The sequence below is a fragment of the Chiloscyllium punctatum genome, chromosome 1, assembly GCF_047496795.1.
Source record: "Chiloscyllium punctatum isolate Juve2018m chromosome 1, sChiPun1.3, whole genome shotgun sequence".
Classification (NCBI taxonomy): Eukaryota; Metazoa; Chordata; class Chondrichthyes; order Orectolobiformes; family Hemiscylliidae; genus Chiloscyllium; species Chiloscyllium punctatum.
In genome coordinates this window covers 162,126,664-162,147,731 of record NC_092739.1, presented here as the reverse complement: position 1 = coordinate 162,147,731, position 21,068 = coordinate 162,126,664, and the positions used below count along the sequence as shown (strand labels likewise).

Here is a 21,068-nt window from a genome sequence, read left to right as displayed (position 1 = left end):
ATCATTCATTGTATCCGTTGCTCCCGATGTGGTCTCCTCTACATTGGGGAGACTGGGCGCCTCCTAGCAGAGCGCTTTAGGGAACATCTCTGAGACACCCGCACCAATCAACCACACCGCCCCGTGGCCCAACATTTCAACTCCCCCTCCCACTCTGCTGAGGAAATGGAGGTCCTGGGCCTCCTTCACCACCGCTCCCTCACCACCAGACGCCTGGAGGAAGAACGCCTCATCTCCCGCCTCGGAACACTTCAACCCCAGGGCATCAATGTGGACTTCAGCTTCCTCATTTCCCCTTCCCCCACCTCATCCTAGTTTCAAACTTCCAGCTCAGTTACTGTCTCCTTGACTTGTCCGACCTGCCTATCTTCTTTTCCACCTATCCACTCCACCCTCTCCTCCTTGACCTATCACCTTCATCCCCTCCCCCACTCACCCATTGTACTCTATGCTACTCTTTCCCCACCCCCACCCTCCTCTAGCTTATCTCTCCATGCTTCAGGCTCACTGCCTTTATTCCTGATGAAGGGCTTTTGCCCGAAATGTTGATTTCGCTGCTCGTTGGATGCTGCCTGAACTGCTGTGCTCTTCCAGCACCACTAATCCTGGTACGAGAAGCCATAGTTTGAAGATATTAGGAGGAAGGAATAAAAGGAGGTGTCAGAGGTAGGTTCTTTACGCAGAGAGTTGTGAATGCATGGAATGTGGTGGTGGAAGCAGAGTCCTTGGGGACATTTAAGCAACTGCTGGACATGCACATGGATAGCAGTGAGTCGAGGAATGTATAAGTTACTATATTTCACATTAGGATTAAATCTTGGCACAACATCGTAGGCCAAAGGGCCTGTTCTGCGCTGTACTTTTCTATATTCTATGTTCTATATCTGATTGGCATGGACGAGTGGGACCGAAGGGTCTGCTTCCGTACTGTACGTCTCTATGACTCGCGTGAACCAAAGAGATTTCTCCCCATAGTCAACAATGGTTTCATGATCACAATTCTTAAAATTTCAGATATCTATTGAACTCAATTTCAATAAATTGCCACCTACCCTAGCAGGATTTGAACCCAGCTCCCCAGACATTACCTTGGTCTCTGGAATAAATCCTTGTGATAATGCCACTAAACCACTATCTCCCTGTCAGAAACTGTGACTCAAACTCTGCTAGTCCAGGAATCTCTCAAGGTGATTTACACGACGGGTCCGTGATTAAGAAAGCAAATGTAATGTTGTCATTTATCTCAAGAAGGTTGGAATATAAAAGCAGCGATGTGCTTCTGAGACTTTATAAAGCTCTAGTTAGGCCCCGTTTAGAATACGGTGTCCAATTTTAGGCCCCACACCTCAGGGAGCACATACAGGCACTGGAGCGTGTCCAGTGGAGATTCACACAGATGATCCCTGGAATGGTAGGCCTAACATACGATGATCGGCTAAGGATCCTGGGATTGTATTCATTAGAGTTTAGAACGTTGAGGGGCGATCTAATAGAAACTTACAAGATAATGCATGGCTTAGAAAGAGTGGATGCTGGGAAGTTGTTTCCGTCAGGCAGGGAGACTAGGATCCTTAGGCACATCCTCAAAATTACAGTGGGTCAATTTAGAACAGAAATGAGGAGACATTTCTTCAGGCCAGAGTGTGGTGGTGTGGAATTCATAGCCACGGAGCACAGTGGAGGCCAGGACATTGAGTGTCTTCAAGGCAGAGATTGATAAATTCTTGATCTGGCAAGGAATTAAGGACCAAGGGGAGAGTGTAGCTAAGTGGAATTGAAACACCCATCAGCCATGATTAAATGGCGGAGTGGACTCGATGGGCTGAATGGCCTTGCTACCACTCCTATGTCTTATGGTCGTATGAACTGTGCCTAAGATGGTAATCAAATGAAAATCAAATCGATGTATTTCAGAAAGTAATGTTTTGGGATAAAGATCGAGAGAAATTTGAGACAGAATTGTGGCTAGGATAATAATCTTGAGGCTGGATTAGTGGTGCTGGAAGAGCATAGCAGTTCAGGCAGCATCCAAGGAGCTTCGAAATTGACATTTTGAGCAAAAGCCCTTCATCAGGAATATTATTGATGAAGGGCTTTTGCCCGAAATGTCGATTTCGAAGCTCCTTGGATGCTGCCTGAACTGCTGTGCTCTTCCAGCATCACTAATCCAGAAACTGGTTTCCAGCATCTGCAGTCATTGTTTTTACCTCCTTAATAATCTTGAGGGGGTTAGCAAAGCAGATTTCTTGCCTCATCCGGGTCTTAAAAAAAAACGTATGAGCAATGATAATAAAAGCACTGTTGATGCTGGAGGATACTTTTCTTTAAACAAAGTACTGGAGTTAGTCAGAAGCTCTGGCATCGCCTGTGGAGAGAACACCAGAACAACGACTCTTCAGAACCAGGATTGGAAGAAAGGTCAGAGTTGGTTCTTTACTCTTGAAGAAACTAACTGGAGCATTCCTTACCCAGTGGTTGGTGGCTGGTCCATCGACCTTGGCTTTGATCGTCCCATCCTCAGCAATCAGCACCACATTTGAGCCAGTTGCTCCTCTAACAGGGGAAGCAACATAAATTTATTTTTGAATATATAAGTCCAGCTTTTTGACACTGGTCCATTTTCTTCCAACACTTTTTGTTATTCATATAGATGATTTGGCCATGAATATAGGAGATGCGATTGTTTGCAGATGATGCCAAAATTGATGGTGTAGCAAGCAAAGGTTAACTCAGTCAAAGGGACCTCAGATGGGCTGTTAGGTCAAGGAGTGGCAAATGGAGTTTAATCTAGTTAAATGTGAACTGCTTCCTTTTCCCAGGCCAAAGCAGAGAAGGACTTATAAGGTCATTGGGAATGTTGCTGAATAAAGAGACCTTGGACTGTAGGTTCACAGTTCCTTGAAAGTGGAGTCCCAGGTAGACAGGAGAGTGAAGGAGGCATTTGGCATGCCTTTCCTTTACTCATCAGAGTATAGAAGTTGGGAGGTCATTTTGCAGCTTTACAGGACATTGATTAGGGCACTTTTGGAATACTGTGGGTAATTCTGGTCTCCCTGCTACAGGAAAGATGTTGTGAAATTTGAAAGGGCTCAGAAAAATGTACAAGGCTGTTGCCAAGGTTGGAGGGTATGAGCTACATGGACAGGCTGAATAGGCTGAGGCTGTTTACCCTGTAATACCAAAGGCTGAGAGGTGACCTTATAGAGGTTTATAAAATCATGAGGGGCATGGATAGGATAAATAGACAAGGTCTTTTCTCCAGGAGAGGGTAGTCCAAAACTGGAGGGCATAGGTTTCAGACAAGAGGTGGAAAAATTCAAAAGGGATTTAAGAGGCAACATTTTCACAGAGTGGTGAGTGTATGGAATAAGCTGGCAAAGGAAGTGGTGGAGACTGGTACATTTACAACATTTAAAAGGCATCTGGATGGGTACATGAATAGGAATGATTCAGAGGGATATGGGCCAAGTCCTGGCAAATGGGACAAGATTAATTTAGGATATCTGGTCAGCATGGACAAAGTCTGTCTCCGTACTACACATCCATAGGACTTCAACTCAAAGCTCAATTCCTGTAACTGCATTTTTCACTGCCTTTCAAAATATCCCTCTTCTTTGGAGTGTTGCCTTCTCTCCTCTCCCCTTCACTCTGACTTTTGTGAAGGAATGGTGAGGTGTTTGTAAAGGAAACTGCTGAGGAAAGTCAGCTTCCCTGATAATAGGGCCAACTGTAAATCAAAGAAAAACTCCTGAAACTCCTTCCTGAACACAGTGGTGAATATTCACCACGTGGACTGCAGCAGTTTTGAGTAGGAAAGTTAGGAACGGGCTTGCCCACAGGGAAGGTGAGCTTAACTAAAAACAGGTGTGAGATGGGTGCATTGAATTGGGGAGGAGGTTGGCAAAGAAAGGGTTGGGGGGGGGGGGGCGAGAAGAAGAGAGAGGAGAAGGAGAGGGCAAAGCGGGACGTTGGTGGGGGAGGCAAGGAGAGGGGAGCAGAAGGGTAGGGGGAACAAGGAGAGGGGGCAAGAAGGGGGGCCGAGGAGAGTAGGAGGAGGGCTGGGGAGGGGACATGGAGGGGAGAGACGGTGGGGTGGGGAGTGGAAGAAGCGGAGGGGGGAGTTTGAGAGAAGGGGATCAGCCAGAGTACAGTCCGCTCCCGTTACCAACAACGTCCTGATGCTGAGAGCCTGTTGACTGACTGAGTGAGTCACTCACTTACCCCTCCACTCCCCCGTACAGGTGACCCATTGTCCGGCAACACCAAGCCTGATCAGCTGACAAAAGGCGGAGTAACAAATGCAATCACGTGACCGCCAGTCACATGATAATCTGAGTCACATGACCTGGAGGAGCGGTAGGAAGAGGAGGTCAGGCGGAATTATCGAGAAAAGGGGAAAGTGAGATGTTTGAGCAAAGAGATCGTTTGCTTCTTGTCACTTTCACGCTCCCTGAATATTTTGATATTTACTTTCTCTTTTCCATTTATTTCCCAGTCCCGAACTGCCTTTCAGAAAGGGGTGATAAAGCCACCTTTTTGAACTGTTGTAGAGTTTTGACTCAGTGATAGGGAAGGAATGGCGGTATTGTTCCAAGTCAGAGTCGTGTTTGATGCTGTTCGATCACCTTCTGCAATTTGTATCCAAGGCTTTATCTGTGACAGGAAGCAAAATGTGATAATATGAAACGCTGGAGGTCTGAAACAAAACCACAAATTGTTGGAGAAACTCAGCAGGTCTGGAAGCATCTATGGAGAGAAAGCATTTTGAGTCAAATGACTCTTAATCAAACCTAGAAACAAAAAAAAATCATTATTGGAGAATTTATGACTTATGAATTTATATCAGTTGGGGATGGGCAATAAATACTGGGCCAGCCAGCAGTGCCCATGTCAGTCACAGGTGGAGTGAGGTAAGGTTGAGTTGGCCAGTGTTTGTTTTTGAACACCAATCAAATCTCCTCTTCTGCAAGGTGAACTCTTCCAATTTCTGTCTATAAAACTGAAGTTCCTCAGCCCTGGAATCAATGAAAAGAACCGTGGGAGCTGTTAATCAGAAACAAAAACAGAAGTTGCTGGAAGAGCTCAGCAGGCCTGGCAGCATCTGTGAAGAAAAGTTGAAGTTAATGTTTCAGTTCCTCTTCTGAGGAAGGGTCACCAAATCTGAAACTTTAACTTTGAATTCTCTTCACAGACGCTACCAGGTCTGCTGAGCTTTTCCAGCAACTTCTGTTCTCACCCTAGAATTAAGAACCTTTTCTACACATTGAGTATATTCAAGACACCTCATTCAATTTTGTGTACTGCATCTATTGTTCACAATGTGGTTTCCTCTACACTGGGGAGGTAGACTGGGTAATGCTTTGCAGAACAGTGACATCCTGACCATAAAAGTAACCCTGAGCTTCCAGTTCCCTGCTACTTCAATACACCAGCATACTCCCATGCCACCATTTCATCTCAGGCATGCAGCAGGGCTCCAGTGAAACTCAACACAAGCTGTAGGAATAATCTATTCAAGTACCTTTATAGCCTTCGGGATTCAACATTGAGTTTAACAATTTCAGAATTGGAACACACTCCTCCAGGTTTGTTACCTACCCCCACACCCCTAGGTTCTGTTTTGTTTGGGTTGCTCCCAGTACAACTCGCCCATTTTTAACCATTCACGTTTCTCTTTAGCACCCTATTTACCATTTACCTTCCTCTCAGCTTATCATCACTAATCCCTTTTTTGCCTCTTCTTTTTCTCTTGGCACTTTCTCCATGTGTTCTATTCACTCCTTCCCCGTAAACACCGCCTCAACTCAGCTGTTTTCAATTCTGACATGGAGTCACCGAACTTGAGACATTAACTCTGTTTCTCTCTCGACAAATGAATTTCTCCAGCTCTTTGTTTTTGTTCCCATCCCACCAATGGTCTATAGCCATTTCTTTTCAAGTATTTAATTTCCTTTTGAATGTTATTATTAAGTCTTCCACCACTCTGTCAGGAATAGATATAAAATACTTGTGGATGCTGGAAACATGAAACAAAATACAAGTTGCTGGAGAAACTCAGGAGGTCTGCCAACATATGTGGAGAGAGAAACAGTTTGGATTTTGAAATGACATTTCTACAGAACTGAAAGGTGTTGGGAAATAGACTTCTTAAAATATTTTTGACAGAAGCAAAGGAGGAGAAAAGGGTGTTGGTATTGACGCTCAGTGTAAAAGACAAAGTGGTTTTCAATAGTGGAGAAAGAATAAAAGCGATGCAAAAAGGTTGTAAATTAAAGTCAGAAAGTTCATTCGAGGTTATTACAACTTGCCATGTAAAGGAAATGTTATCTCCCTCTGGTTCAGCAGTCAATACATGGACCGAATCCCAGACGAAGGCTGCGCTGGTGAAACAGCCCTGGAACTTACTGTGGAGCAGTTGAGAGCCAGTATGGAGCAGACTGGAGGCTTGGAGTGGAGCAGGAACATTTGAGGACTGGGGTCTGGTGCAGGCGGTCAGACCTCATTGAGCTGCCCCTGCACTGAGCTGCTGTAATATAATAGAGTCATAGAGATGTACAGCATGGATACAGACCCTTTCGTCCAACCGACTAAATATCCCAACCCAATCTAGTCCCACCTGCCAGCACCCGGCTCATATCCCTCCAAACCCGTCCTATTCATCTCCCCATCCAAATGCCTTTAGATTAGATTAGATTACTTACAGTGTGGAAACAGGCCCTTTGGCCCAACAAGTCCACACCGACCCAACCAGACCCATTTCCCTATATTTACCCCTGCACCTAACACTATGGGCAATTTAGCATGGCCAATTCACCTAACCTGCACATCTTTGGACTGTGGGAGGAAACCGGAGCACCCGGAGGAAACCCACGCAGACACGGGGAGAATGTGCAAACTCCACACAGACAGTCGCCTGAGGCAGAATTGAACCCGGGTCTCTGGCGCTGTGAGGCAGCAGTGCTAACCACTGAATTGAATTGTTTTTATCTGATTGGAATGTCAATACTTTAACTACATCTTATTTTTAACTTATTCTTTAAACATTGTTATGTAAAATGCAACTACTTTTCTCTTTATTATTCTTTTGTATCTAAGATTTGTACCTAGGTACTTGCACCAAAGATGGTGCCATAAGAGGTGATATTGTAAAACATTTCCATGTACTTCTGTACTTGAACATGCGTGACAATAAAGGATATTCTTGCACCAATTATCCTTTGGTCTGTTTCCTATCATTATTAATCCATGGGTGTAGAAAGATTTTCTATGTTCATCCCATGTTAGACCATAAGACATAGGAGCAGAAATAGGCCATTCAGCCCATCGAGTCTGCTCCTTCATTCAATCATGGCTGATAAGTTTCTCAACCCAATTCTCCCGCTTTCTCCCTGCAACCCTTGACCCCCTTGATACTCAAGAACCTATCCATCTCAATTGTAAATATGTTCAGTGACCTGGCCTCCACAGTCTTCTGTGACAGTGAATTCCATAGATTCGCCACTCTCTGGTTGAAGAAGTTTCTCCTTATCCCCATTCTAAAGGGTCTTCCCTTTACTCTAATGCTATGCCCATGGGTCCTAGTCTCTCCTACCAATGGAAACATCTTCCCAACATCTACACTGTTCAGGCCATTCAGTATTCTGTATGTTTTGACTAGATCCCTCCTCAAAGAATCCATACAGTGTGGAAACAGGCCCTTTGGCCCAAAAAGTCCACATCGAGCCTCCAAAAAGTAACCTACCCAGACCCATTCCCTTACTATCCTATATTTATTCCTGACTAATGCACCTAACCTACATATCCCTGAACACTATGGGCAATTTAGCATGGCCAATTCACCTAACCTACACATTTTTGGATTGGGGGAGGAAACTGGCACACCTGGAGGAAACCCACGCAGATATGGGGAGAATGTGCAAACTCCATACAGACAGTCGCCCAAAGCTGGAATTGAACACGGGTCCCTGGCACTGAGAGACAGCAGTGCTAACCTCCATTGAGTATAAACCCAGAGTCTTCAAATGTTCCTCATATGTTAGGTTTTTCAATCTTGGGGCCATTCTTGTGAACCACCTCTGAACATGCTTCAAGGCCAGTACATCCTTCCTGAGATGTGAGGCCCAAAACTACACATAATTTCAGTTAAAGTGTAGCGCTGGAAAAGCACAGCAGGTCAGGCAGCATCTGAGGAGCAGATGATTCAAGGTTTCGGGCATAAGCCCTTCATCGATTCTCTAGCATCTGCAGTCCTCACTTTCTCCTTGCACTCAATCTTAGCCTTCCATTATCCTCCAGTAAATCACCCTTTAACCTTCGCTGCTGTAAGAATCTAAAGAGAACCGTTCCAGTTTCTCCAGTCTCTCCCTCTAACTGAAGCCATCCATCCTTCATAGAAACTAAATATCCACAAACACAGATGAGTGAGAAAAACTGTATGGCCTGCCACATTCGAGAAAGACATTACACCCTAATATTAGCCAATCATTTTCTCAATGAGATGGGACCTCACAGGGGTATTGAAGCAAGTTTCAGATTACTTACTGCACATCCTGGTCAGAAAGTGACATCCCTGAATCCGTGTTGAGGGATTGGCTGTAAAACCGCTGAAGAATGGGCTAGTGTAGGTTAGGTGGGCTTGGATCGGCGCAATAGAGGGCCAAAGGGCCTGCACTGCGCTGTATTTTTCTATGTTCTATGTAAGGTCCAAATACCCCTCCCCCACCCTGAAGGATGTGTGTAATTTGAAATTTAAGGGAAGGCAATGGTATTATCAACAGACTATTAATCCTGAAACTCAGCTAATTTCTGGGGACCTGGGTTCAAATCCTGTCAGGACAAATGATAGAATTTGAATTCAATAAAAAAATCTACATGTAAAGTCTAATGATAACCATGAAACCATTGTCAATGGTTGGAAGAAATCCATCTGTTTCACTTATGTCCTCTAGGGAAGAAAACTGTCATCTTTACTTGTTCTGGCCTACATTTGACTCCAGATCCACAGCGATGTGGTTGACTCACAAACTTGATTGAGTTTTTTGAAGAAGTAACAAAGAGGATTAATGAGGGCAGAGCAGTAGATGTGATCTATATGGACTTCAGTGAGGCATTCGACAAGGTTCCCCAGGGGAGACTGGTTTGCAAGGTTAGATCTCACGGAATACAGGGAGAACTAGCCATTTGGATACGGAACTGGCTCAAAGGTAGAAGACAGAGGGTGGTGGTGGAAGGTTTATTTTCAGACGGGAGGCCTGTGACCAGTGGAGTGCCATAAGGATCGGTGCTGGGTCCTCTACTTTTTGTCATTTGCAAAATTATTTGGATGCAAGCAAAAGAGATGTAGTTAGTAAGTTTGCAGATGATACCAAAATTGGAGGTGTAGTGGATAGTGAAGAAGGTTACCTCAGACTACAACAGGATCTTGATCAGATGGGCCAATAGGCTGAGAAGTGGCAGATGGAGTTTAATTCAGATAAATGCGAGGTGCTGCATTTTGGGAAAGCAAATCTTAGCAGGACTTATACACTTAATTGTAGGATCCTAGGGAGTGTTGCTGAACAAAAAGACCTTGGAATGCAGGTTCATAGCTCCTTGAAAGTGGAGTCGCAGGGAGAGAGGATAGTGAAGAAGGCGTTTGGTATGCTTTCTTTTATTGGTCAGAGTATTGAGTACAGGAGTTGAGAGGTCATGTTGCGGCTGTACAGGACATTGGTTAGGCCACTGTTGGAATATTGCGTGCAATTCTGGTCCCCTTCCTATCGGAAAGATGTTGTGAAATTTGAAAGGGTTCAGAAAGATTTCCAAGGATGTTGCCAGGGTTGGAGGATCTGAGCTACAGGGAGAGGCTGAACAGGCTGGGGCTGTTTTCCCTGGTGTGTCGGAGGGTGAGGGGTGACCTTATAGAGGTTTACAAAATAATGAGGGGCATGGATAGGATAAATAGACAAAGTCTTTTCCCTGGGTTTGGGGAGTCCAGAACTAGAGGGCATAGGTTTAGGGTAAGAGACGAAAGTTATAAAAGAGACCTAAGGGGTAACTTTTTCACACAGAGGGTGGTATGGGTATGGAATGAGCTGCCAGAGGAAGAGGTACAATTGCAACATCTAAAAGGCATTTGGATGGGTATATGAATAGGAAGGGTTTGGAGGGATATGGGTCAGGTGCTGGCAGGTGGAACTAGATTAGGTTGGGATATCTTGTCAGCATGGACGGGTTGGATAGAAGGGTCTGTTTCCTTGCTATACATCTCCATGACTCTATGACTCTTATCTGTCCTTTGGGCAAATCAGGAAAGGGGAATAAATGCTGGTCAAGCCAGAGAGGCCCACATGCTGTGAATGAATTAGAATTAAATTGGGTCCTGCCCGAATTAAAAGAGACAAAACATTCCAAAGCCTACATAGTTTGAAATTTGGGCAAGTTTTGTTTGATAAACTCCATGTAAATTCAAGATGTTAGCGGAATAGGATGCTTCAGTGGGAGCTCATCTGCTCCAACTGTTTTTTCTTCTTTTGTTTTCTCTTTATCTTTTCTCTCTTTGTGTTTCCTCTTTCTTCTCCCAGCCTCAGTGCGGACCCAGGGAGGTGACCTCCCCACATGATGTGTCTCTCAGCAGCCTGCGGTGGTCTCTCGGCCCAGAGTGGGAGCCTTTTGATGGTCCATGGAGGTCTCTTGGCCTGGGCATGTTCCAGAGGCAGCAGGAGGAGAATTGGAGAGGATAACTTCAGCGGCAGTGACGACATCATGGCGCAATGCGGGCAGAGCGAGTGATGGGGGAGACCCCCAGTACGCATAGGATGGGAAAGAGAACTGCACGGGTTGGGCACAATTGAAATGTGGAGCTAGAATAAGGAACAGCGACAGCATGTCCTTGATAAGTATGTACCTGTCAGGCAGGGAGGAAGTGGCCGAGTGAGGGAGCCTTGGTTTACTAAAGAAGTTGAATCTCTTGTCAAGATGAAGAATGAGGTTTATGTCAAGATGAGGCATGAAACATCAGTTAGGGCACTTGAGAGTTACAAGTTAGCCAGGAAGGACCTAAAGAGAGAGCTAAGAAGAACCAGGAGGGGACATGAGAAATCATTGGCGGATAGGATCAAAGAAAACCTTATAGCTTTCTTTGGCTATGTCAGGAATAAAAGAATGACTAGAATAAGATTAGGGCCTGTCAAGGACAGTAGTGGGAAGCTGTGTGCGGAGTCCAAAGAGATAGGAGAGGCGCTAAATGAATATTTTTTGTCAGTATTCACACAGGAAAAAGACAATGTTGTCAGGGAGAATACTTAGATACAGGCTATTAGACTAGACAGAATTGAGGTTCATAAGGAGGAGGTGTTAGCAATTCTGAAAAGTTTGAAAATAGATAAGTCCCCTGGGCCAGATGGATTCTCTGGGAAGCTAGGGAGGAGATTGCAGAGCCTTTGGCATCATTGTCAATAGGAATAGTGCCAGAAGACTGCAGGATAGCAAATGTTGTCCCATTGTTCAAGTAGAGTAGAGACAACACTGGTAATTATAGGCCAGTGACCCTTACCTCAGATGTAGGTAAACTGTTAGAAAAGATTATAAGAGGTAGGATTTATAATCATCTAGAAAGAAATAATTTGATTAGGGATAGTCAGCACAGAAAGTGGTGGTTGATGGAAAATGTTCATCCTGGAGTTTAGTTACTAGAGATGTACTGCAAGGATCTGTTTTGAGGCTACTTTTGTTTGTCATTTTTATAATGACCTAGATGAGGGCATAGAAGGATGGATTAGTAAATTTGTGGATGATACAAAAGTCAGTGAATTTGTGGACGGTGTGGAAGGATGTTGCAGATTACAGAGGGACATAGATAAGCTGCAGAACTGGGCTGAGACGTGGCAAATGTAGTTTAATTTGGAAAACTGAAGTGATTCACTTTAGAAGGAGTAACAGGAATGCAGAGTACTAGGCTAATGGCAAGATTCTTAGTAGGGTGGATAAGCAGAGAGGTCTCAGTGCCCATGTACATAGATCCCTGTAAGTTGCCAACCAGGTTGATAGGGCTATTAAGAAGGAATATGGTGTGTTAGCTTTTATAGTTAGAGGGATTGAGTTTCAGAGCCATGAGGTAATGTTGCAGGTGTACAAAGTTCTGGTATGGTTGCACTTGGGGTATCTTCATCGGGGAGAAGGTACAGAAACCTAAACATATGCACCAGCCGGTTTCAAAACAGTTTCTATCCTACTGTTGTTATAGTACTGAATGGACTCAAAAACTCTTAACATTTGCCTATACCTGTGTTTTTGTTTTTTGCCACTGTTTACCTATTATTTACTATCTATGCTACTTAACTCTGTGATCTGCCTGTATCGCTCGCAAGACAAAGCTTTTCACTGTGCCTCAGTACATGTGACAATAAATTCAATTCAATTCAATTCAATTGCATACAGTTCTGGTTGCTGGATTATAGGAAGGATGTGGAAGCATTGGAAAGGGTGCAGAGCAGATTTACCAGGATGTTGCCTGGTACAGAGGGAAGGTCTTATGAGGAAAGGACTTGAGGGTGTTTTCATTAGAGAGAAGAAGGTTAAGAGATGACTTAATACAGACATACAAGATGATCAGAGGATTAGGAACGGTGGACAGTGAGATTCCTTTTCCTCAGATGGTGATGGCTAGCACGAGGGGACATAGCTTTAAATTGACGGGTGATAGATATAGGACAGATGTCAGAGGTAGGTTCTTTACTTAGAGTAGTAAGGGTATGGAATGCCCTGCCTGTATCAGTAGTAGATTCGCCAACTTAAAGGGTATTTAAATGCTCATTGGATAATTATATGTATGATAATGAAACAGTGTAGGTTAGATGGGCTTCAGATCGGTCCCATAGGTCGGTGCAACATCGAGAGCCGAAGGGCCTGTACTACGCTGTATTGTTCTATGGTCTATGTATCTGCTACGGCAACGAGAACAGCAGCTTAGGTCTACCAGAGAACAAGATAAGTGGAGGAGACCAGGGCTCCAGCAAGCACTCATCAAAGACTGTTGAACTTTTAACTTTATTCCTTTAATTTTCTAGTTTATATTAAGAATGACTTTTACCTTATTTCATTTTTTCTACTTATTCTATGAACATCTGTAATGTTCAACCTTTTAACTTTGTTTCTTTTACTTTGTACCTGAGTTTTTTGCATGTAGGTGCCTTTGTACCTAAGATGGTACAATGTATGGTGACATTCTACACTTTTCACTGCACTCCTGTTCTTCTGTACTTGAGTACACGTGACAATAAAATCTAAATCTAAATTCTAAATCCATTCTCTGTGTTCATTTGAATAGTCTATGTGGTCTGATTTTGGATCTGTATTCCTAGTCATGTAATTGTTAAAATCTCTTCCCTGCAGTGCCAATTTTAACATGAGAGTACCTTTAATATAAATTAACATTGAAGATATTTCCACTTCCCCTCCCTTTGTCCCCCCATACCATTCCCCTCCACACCCACCTTTTCTCTAAATTTTCTCTACTTATTAGTATTTCTAAGTGGCAATTTCTTCTCTTTCATTGTGTACCCTGCCTGTGTTTAATTGTAGAATGATTCCGTTCCCTATACACTCTATTCTCTCACCCTCAGAATTTGAAAACCTTGCTATATCTTAACCCATTCAACTTGAACTATTTTTGCATGAGTTTTATGGTGAATATTACCCTTTAATTTAGTACGTCATTAGTCGTGCTTTGTAAAGTAAATTTGATGTTTCTTATGATCTGGAAATATAGAAATCTAGAAATATAGAAATGCAGGAGCAGGAGTAGGCATTAAGCTCTTAAAGGTAAAAACAATGACTGCAGATGCTGAAAACCAAATACTGGATTAGTGGTGCTGGAAGAGCACAGCAGTTCAGGCAGCATCCAACGAGCAGCGAAATCGACGTTTTGGGCAAAAGCCCTTCATCAGGAATTAAGCTCTTAAAGACTGTTCCACCGTTCAATATGATCATGGCTTATCATCCAACTCGGTCCCCTATTCACACATCCTCCCTTTTATCCTTTAGTATGTTCCTATCTCCAAATAACAAACTTGAGGTTTGAGTCCTCTAACACAGATTTGATCACATAATCCAAGCCATGTTCTGAATTCCATTTATCCACTTTTCTCTTTCAATGCTGTGCATTGGGAAGAATACAAATATGCTATTCCAAGAACCTTGAAGATCATTTTGACTAAAAATTGATTTTAAAATGGGTTTCTTTGTTCTTTTTAAGCAACTATTATTCATCTGCACAAAACGTAGGCTGATGCTCCTGGCACCAGTCAGTCCTGAGGAAGTGTTGAATGAAGATGTTGCCTTAATGGAATAAGTAGAGGCCTCGTTCTTTTTTTTTTGGGTGAATGTGAAAGGTGCTGCCGTACGTTTGAAGGAAAAGACAATGTCTCACTGGTGTTCATTTTAAAAAATATTCTTCATGGAGAGCAAGCATCACTGGCTTGGCCAGCATTTCTTGCCCATCCTTAGAGAAGGTGGTGAGAGCAACATTCATGAACTGCTTTGAGTTGTAGACTGACCCATAATATTGTTAAGGAGGGAATTCCAGGATTTTAACCCAGAGACAGTGAAGGAACGGAAGTATATTTCCAAGTCAGGATGGTGACTGGCTTGGAGGGGAACTGGCAGGTGCCTTCTTCCTTTGAGGTGGTAAAGGCAATATTGCCACTATTTATCTTTCAATCAACATAACTAACACCGATCGTTTGTTTGCGGATGCTTGCTGTACATCCTGAGTGCTTTCCATCCCATGTTCCAACCGTACCTACACATCAACAGTTAGATGTTGACTGTAAAGTGCTGTGGCATGTCTGAATTTATAGACCACAGAAACAAACCCTCTGGTCCAACTTGTCCATGCTGACCAAGTTTCCCAAACTAAACCCATCCCTTTCAAGGTCATGCTTTCAAGGTGAGAGGTGGAAAGTTTAAGGGGAATACACGTGGCAAGTACTTCACACAGAGGGTGGTGGGCGTTTGGAACGTGTTTCCAGCAGTGGTGGTAGAGGCAGGCACGGTAGATTCATTTAAGATGCGTCTGGATAAATGCATGAGTAGGTGGGGGGTAGAGGAATAAAGATGCTTAGGAATAGACCGACAGGTTTAGACAGTACTTTTGGATCGGCTCAGGCTTGGAGGGCTGAAGGGCCTGTTCCTGGGCTGTAAAATTTCTTTGTTCTTTGTTCTTTTGGCTGCATTTGGCCCAAATCCTTTAAAATCTTTCCTATTTATGTGCCTGTCCACGTATCTTTTCAATGTTGTAACTGTACCTGCATCTAACACTCTCTCTGGCAGTTCATTCCACATGCAAACCACTCCCTGTGTGAAAGATTGCCCCTCAGGTCCCTCTTAAATCTTTCTCCTCTCACTGAAACCTATACCCTCCTGTGCTACAGTGAAAAAAATCCCAGTCTATCCAGCCTCTCCTCATAACTCAAATCCTCCAGTCCTGGTAACATTAATTATTAAGGAAGTAATAGCCGCACATTTGGAAAATGAAACACAAATCGTATCTGACTAACTTATTAGCGATTTTTGAGTAAGTCTCAACCAGAATGCCATGTCAGTCACTATAAAACTGCAAGTTCCTTCATATAAGTGTGTACCTTTGCCAGTTCAAAATCTACAATGTTCAAAATCAGACACAATGTGTCTGATCCAATATATCACCATCATCAAATGTGAGCCGAAAAGGATAGGATGCACGAAAGATCAACATTAGAGGGACACAAAGCTCATGGAGGTTTGGAGAGCTTGGGGATGAAATTGAGAGTGTGTTGCTGGAAAACACAGCAGGTCAGGCAGCATCCGAGGAACAGGAAGATCGACGTTTTGGGCCAGAGCTCTTTATCAGGTAAACAACATCAATGGTTTTTGGCCAGATTTAGGAGGGGTGAGTTGGCGGAACGCCCCCAATACCACTCACCTTCACAGCATCAATGTCCGGCCAGCATTTGTTCTCCAATTGTTAACTGCCCTTGAGGATGGTGGTGGTGAGCTGCCTTCTTGACCCACACCAGTCCATGTGCTATAGGTAGAGGACATGGGTTTGGAATGTGCTGTCAAAGGATCTTTGGTGAGTTGCTGCAGTGCACCTTGTAGATGCCACATACTGCTGTCACTATGCATTGGTGGTGAAACGCAACCATATAGATTTGTCCTGGATGGTTTTTGATTTGATTTACTGTTGTCACATGTACTGAGATACAATATAATTTTGCGTGCTATCCAGTGCGAAATGTCTTGAGAGAGTTGTTGGAGCTGTAGACATTCAGGCAAGTGAAATTTATTCCACCACAGTCCTGACTTTGCCTTGCATGTGGATGGCAGGCTTTGGACAATTAGGGAATGACTTCTTCTAGAATTTGCAGTCTCTCATAGCTAGAATATCTATATGGATAGAGTTGAAAGATGTGGTGCTGGAAAAACACAGCAGGACAGGCAGCATCCGAGGAGCAGGAGAATCGACGTTTCGGGTATAAGCCCTTCTTCAGGCTTATGCCCAAAATGGCGATTCTCCTGCTCCTTGGATGCTGACTGTCCTGCTGTGTTTTTCCAGCACCACATCTTTCAACTCTGGTCTCGAGCATCTGCAGTCCTCACTTTCTCCTATCTATGTGGATAGTCCATTTTCTGGTCAATGGTGATCCCAGGATATTGATGGTGAGGGATTCAGTGATGATGATGCCAATCAGAACCAAGATGGAATGGTTAGGTTCTCTCTTTTTGGAGATGGATACTCTCAGGCACAGGAGCTGCCACTTATCTGTTCAAGTGTCATGTTAGCTCAGTGGTCACCATTGCTGCCTCACAACACCAGGATCCCGCATTCAGTTCCATCCTTGGGTGACTGTCTGTGTGGACTTTGCACATTCTACCTGTATCTACGTGGGTTTCTGTTGGGTGTTCCAGTTTTCTTCCACTGTCCAAAGATGTGCAGGTTAGGTGGATTGGCCATGGGAAATTGCCCATTGAGTCCAGGGATGTGCAGGCTAGGTGGATTAACCAAGAGATATGCAAGGTTACAGGGATACGGTAAGGGGGATGGATCTGGGTGGGATGCTCTTCAGCACGTCAATGTGGACTTGATGGGCTGAATGGCCTGCTTCCACGCTGTAGGGAAGCTACGCTTCTCAGCCTGAATGTTGCCCACAACATATTACCTGCAGGCTACATCAGTACCTGAGGAACAGCAAATGGTGCGGAACATTGTGTAACCATTGGCAAATGTCCATACTTCTGACCTCATGATGGAGAAAAGGTCATTGATGAAACAGCTGAAGATAGGTGGGCCTAAGACACTGTCCTGAGGAACTCCTGCAGTGACATTGTGGGACTGAGAATGTTTGACCTCCAACAATAACAAACTATCTTCCTTTGTTCTAGGAATCCAATCAGTGGAATGATTCTCCCAATTCAATATTGACTTCTGCTCCTTTTGGGTTCCTTGATGACGCACTCTTGTCAAATGCTGCCTTCATATTAAGGTCAGATGCTCTCAGCTCACTTTGCCTCTTGAATTCAGCCTTTTTGCTCAATGCTGCACAGTAATATGGTCTACCACCAAGTGGCTTTGTGTAAGGAAATCAAACTGAGCATTGGTTAGCAGGTTAATGGTGTGCAAGTGTCATTTGATAACACTGTTATCAACACCTTCCATCTATTTGCTGATGATCAAAAATAGACTGGAGGGCAGGCAATTGGTCAAATTGGATTTGTCAAGGTGGACAGGACATGTTTATGCTAAACTGCTCATTTAGTAGCTGCACTGGAACTTCTGCCCCCATCATGGCCACTCCCACAACCACTTCCACCCCTCACAATTCCTCATGCATCACACCTGACATCACTTCTGCCCTTCACATCATCGCTGATACCACATGCTCAGTAACTTCCGCCAACCCTACTGCCGTGGTCACCACCACTTGCGCCCCCACCAGCGCCACTCACCTGCATTCTGCTGACATGCCCCCCACAGACCCCACTGTCACTATCCCCACCCCCTAGAACCCCAAGGGGAACACTACCCCTGCTCATGACTCCACCCTCATTCCGCCCACCATCACACCCACTCCAGTTACAGGTTCTGCCCCCACTTCCAGCTCTACACCCATACCAGATCCCAGCTCCCGGCCCTGCCGAGTTTTCACCATCCCTCCAGACCTCCCACTCACTGAGGACGAACGATCAGTCCTCAGCAAAGGACTCAGCTTCATCCCCCTCCGTCCACGCATCAATGAATTTAATACACGCCGTGACATCGAACAATTCTTCCGTCACCTCCGAGCTTACTTTCACAATCAGGACTCCCGCCCACCTTCCGAGGACCCCTTTGCCCACCTCCAACACACTGCATCCACCTGGACACCCCGCGCTGGCCTATTACCTACCCTCGACCTCTTCATTTCCAACTGCCGCCGGGACATTAACCGCCTCAACCTGTCTACCTCCCTCCCCACTCCAACCTCTCACCCTCACAACGCGCAGCCCTCCAATCCCTCTGCTCCAATCCCAACCTCACCATTAAGCCAGCGGATAAAGGGGACGCAGTGGTAATCTGGCGCACTGACCTCTACACCGCTGAAGCCAAACGCCAACTCGAGGACACCTCTTCCTACTGCCCCCTCGACCATGACCCAACCCCCCATCACCAAACCATCATCTCCCAGACCATACAGAACCTCATCACCTCAGGAGATCTCCCACCCACAGCTTCCAACCTTATTGTCCAGGAACCCCGCATTGCCTGGTTCTACCTCCTTCCCAAGATCCACAAGCCTGACCACCCTGGCCGACCCATTGTCTCAGCATGCTCCTGCCCCACTGAACTCATCTCTACCTACCTCAACACTGTCCTATCCCCCCTAGTCCAGGAACTCCCCACATACGTTCGAGACATCACCCACGCCCTCCACCTCCTCCAAGACTTCCGTTTCCCCAGCCCTCAACGCCTCATCTTCACCATGGATATCCAATCCCTTTACACCTCCATCCGCCATGACCAGGGCCTCCAAGCCCTCCGTTTTTTCCTCTCCAGATGTCCCCAACAGTACCCTTCCACCGACAGTCTCATTCGTTTGGCCGAACTGGTCCTCACCCTTAACAATTTCTCCTTTGAATCCTCCCACTTCCTCCAGACCAAAGGGGTAGCCATGGGCACACGTATGGGCCCCAGCTATGCCTGTCTCTTAGTTGGCTACATAGAGCAGTTGATCTTCCGTAATTACACCGGCACCACTCCCCACCTCTTCCTCCGCTACGTTGATGACTGCATTGGCGCCACCTCGTGCTCCCGCGAGGAGGTTGAGCAATTCATCAACTTCACCAACACATTCCACCCTGACCTTAAATTTACCTGGACCATCTCTGACACCTTCCTCCCCTTCCTGGACCTCTCCATCTCCATTAATGACGACCGACTTGACACTGACATTTTTTACAAACCCACCGACTCCCACAGCTACCTGGATTACACCTCTTCCCACCCTACCTCTTGCAAAAATGCCATCCCGTATTCCCAATTCCTCCGCCTCCGCCGGATCTGCTCCCAAGAGGATCAGTTCCACCACAGAACACACCAGAGGGCCTCCTTCTTTAGAGACCGCAATTTCCCTTCCCACATGGTTAAAGATGCCCTCCAATGCATCTCGTCTACATCCCGCACCTCTGTCCTCAGACCGTAACAAGGACAGAACGTCCCTGGTGCTCACCTTCCACCCTACCAACCTTCGCAAACACCAAATCATCCGCCGACATTTCTGCCACCTCCAAACAGACCCCACTACCAGGGATATATTTCCCTCCCCACCCCTTTCCGCCTTCCGCAAAGACCATTCCCTCTGCGACTACCTGGTCAGGTCCACGCCCCCTACAACCCACCCTCCAATCTTGGCACATTCCCTTGCCACCGCAGGAACTATAAAACCTGAGCCCACACCTCCTCCCTCACCTCTATCCAAGGCCCCAAAGGAGCCTTCCACATCCATCAAAGTTTCACCTGCACATCCACCAATATCATTTATTGTATCCGTTGCTCCCGATGTGGTCTCCTCTACATTGGGGAGACTTGGCGCCTCCTAGCAGAGCGCTTTAGGGAACATCTCCGGGACACCTGCACCAATCAACCACACTGCCCCGTGGCCCAACATTTCAACTCTCCCTCCCACTCTGCCGAGGACATGGAGGTCCTGGGCCTCCTTCACCGCCGCTCCCTCACCACCAGACGCCTGGAGGAAGAATGCCTCATCTTCCGCCTCGGAACACTTCAACCCCAGGGCATCAATGTGGACTTCAACAGTTTCCTCATTTCCCCTTCCCCCACCTCACCCTAGTTCCAAACTTCCAGCTCAGTAACTGTCCCCATAACTCGTCCGGACTTGTCCTATCTGCCTATCTCCTTTTCCACCTACCCACTCCACCCTCTCCTCCTTGACCTATCACCTTCATCCCCTCCCCCACTCACCCATTGTACTCTATGCTACTTTCTCCCCACCCCCACCCTCCTCTAGCTTATCTCTCCACGCTTCAGGCTCACTGCCTTTATTCCTGATGAAGGGCTTTTGCCCGAAACGTTGATTTTGAAGCTACTTGGATGCTGCCTGAACCGCTGTGCTCTTCCAGCACCACTAATCCAGAATCTGGTTTCCACCATCTGCAGTCATTGTTTTTACCTCGCTGTACTGGAACAGTTTGGCTGGGGGAGCTGCTAATTCTGAACCACTGGGATGGGAATATAGATACAGAAACATCAAAAACAGGAGCAGGAGTAGACCATTCAGCCTGCTCCACCATTCAATATGATCATGGCTGATCACCCAACTCAGTCCCCTCTTCCTGCTTTCTCCCCTGTACACTTTGATTTCTTTAGTTCTAAGAACTCTAACTCCTTCTTGACAACATTCAATTTTATGGCCTCAGCACTTTTCTGTGGTAGTGAATATCACAGGCTCACCACTCTGTGAAGACATTTCTCCCCATCTCAATCCCAAATGGCCGACTCTGTTTCATTAGCCTGTGACCCCAGGTTCTGGACTCCCCAGACATTGGGAATATCC

General features: G+C 45.5%; 1 protein-coding gene across 2 annotated transcripts in view; it reads right to left on the bottom strand.

Annotated features, from left to right (window-relative positions):
• The window catches only part of nagk (N-acetylglucosamine kinase), a 30,779-nt gene extending 26,463 nt beyond the window's left edge, over positions 1-4,316 (bottom strand). For both annotated transcript variants that reach the window (XM_072577835.1, XM_072577844.1), the window contains exons 1-2: positions 4,222-4,316; positions 2,469-2,553 (exon numbers count right to left, since the gene is read on the bottom strand). In XM_072577835.1, the coding sequence (XP_072433936.1) occupies positions 2,469-2,553; positions 4,222-4,250 (114 nt within the window). In that variant the 5' untranslated portion in view covers positions 4,251-4,316. The remainder of the gene's footprint in view (positions 1-2,468; positions 2,554-4,221) is intronic.
• Positions 4,317-21,068: the final 16,752 nt, after the last annotated feature.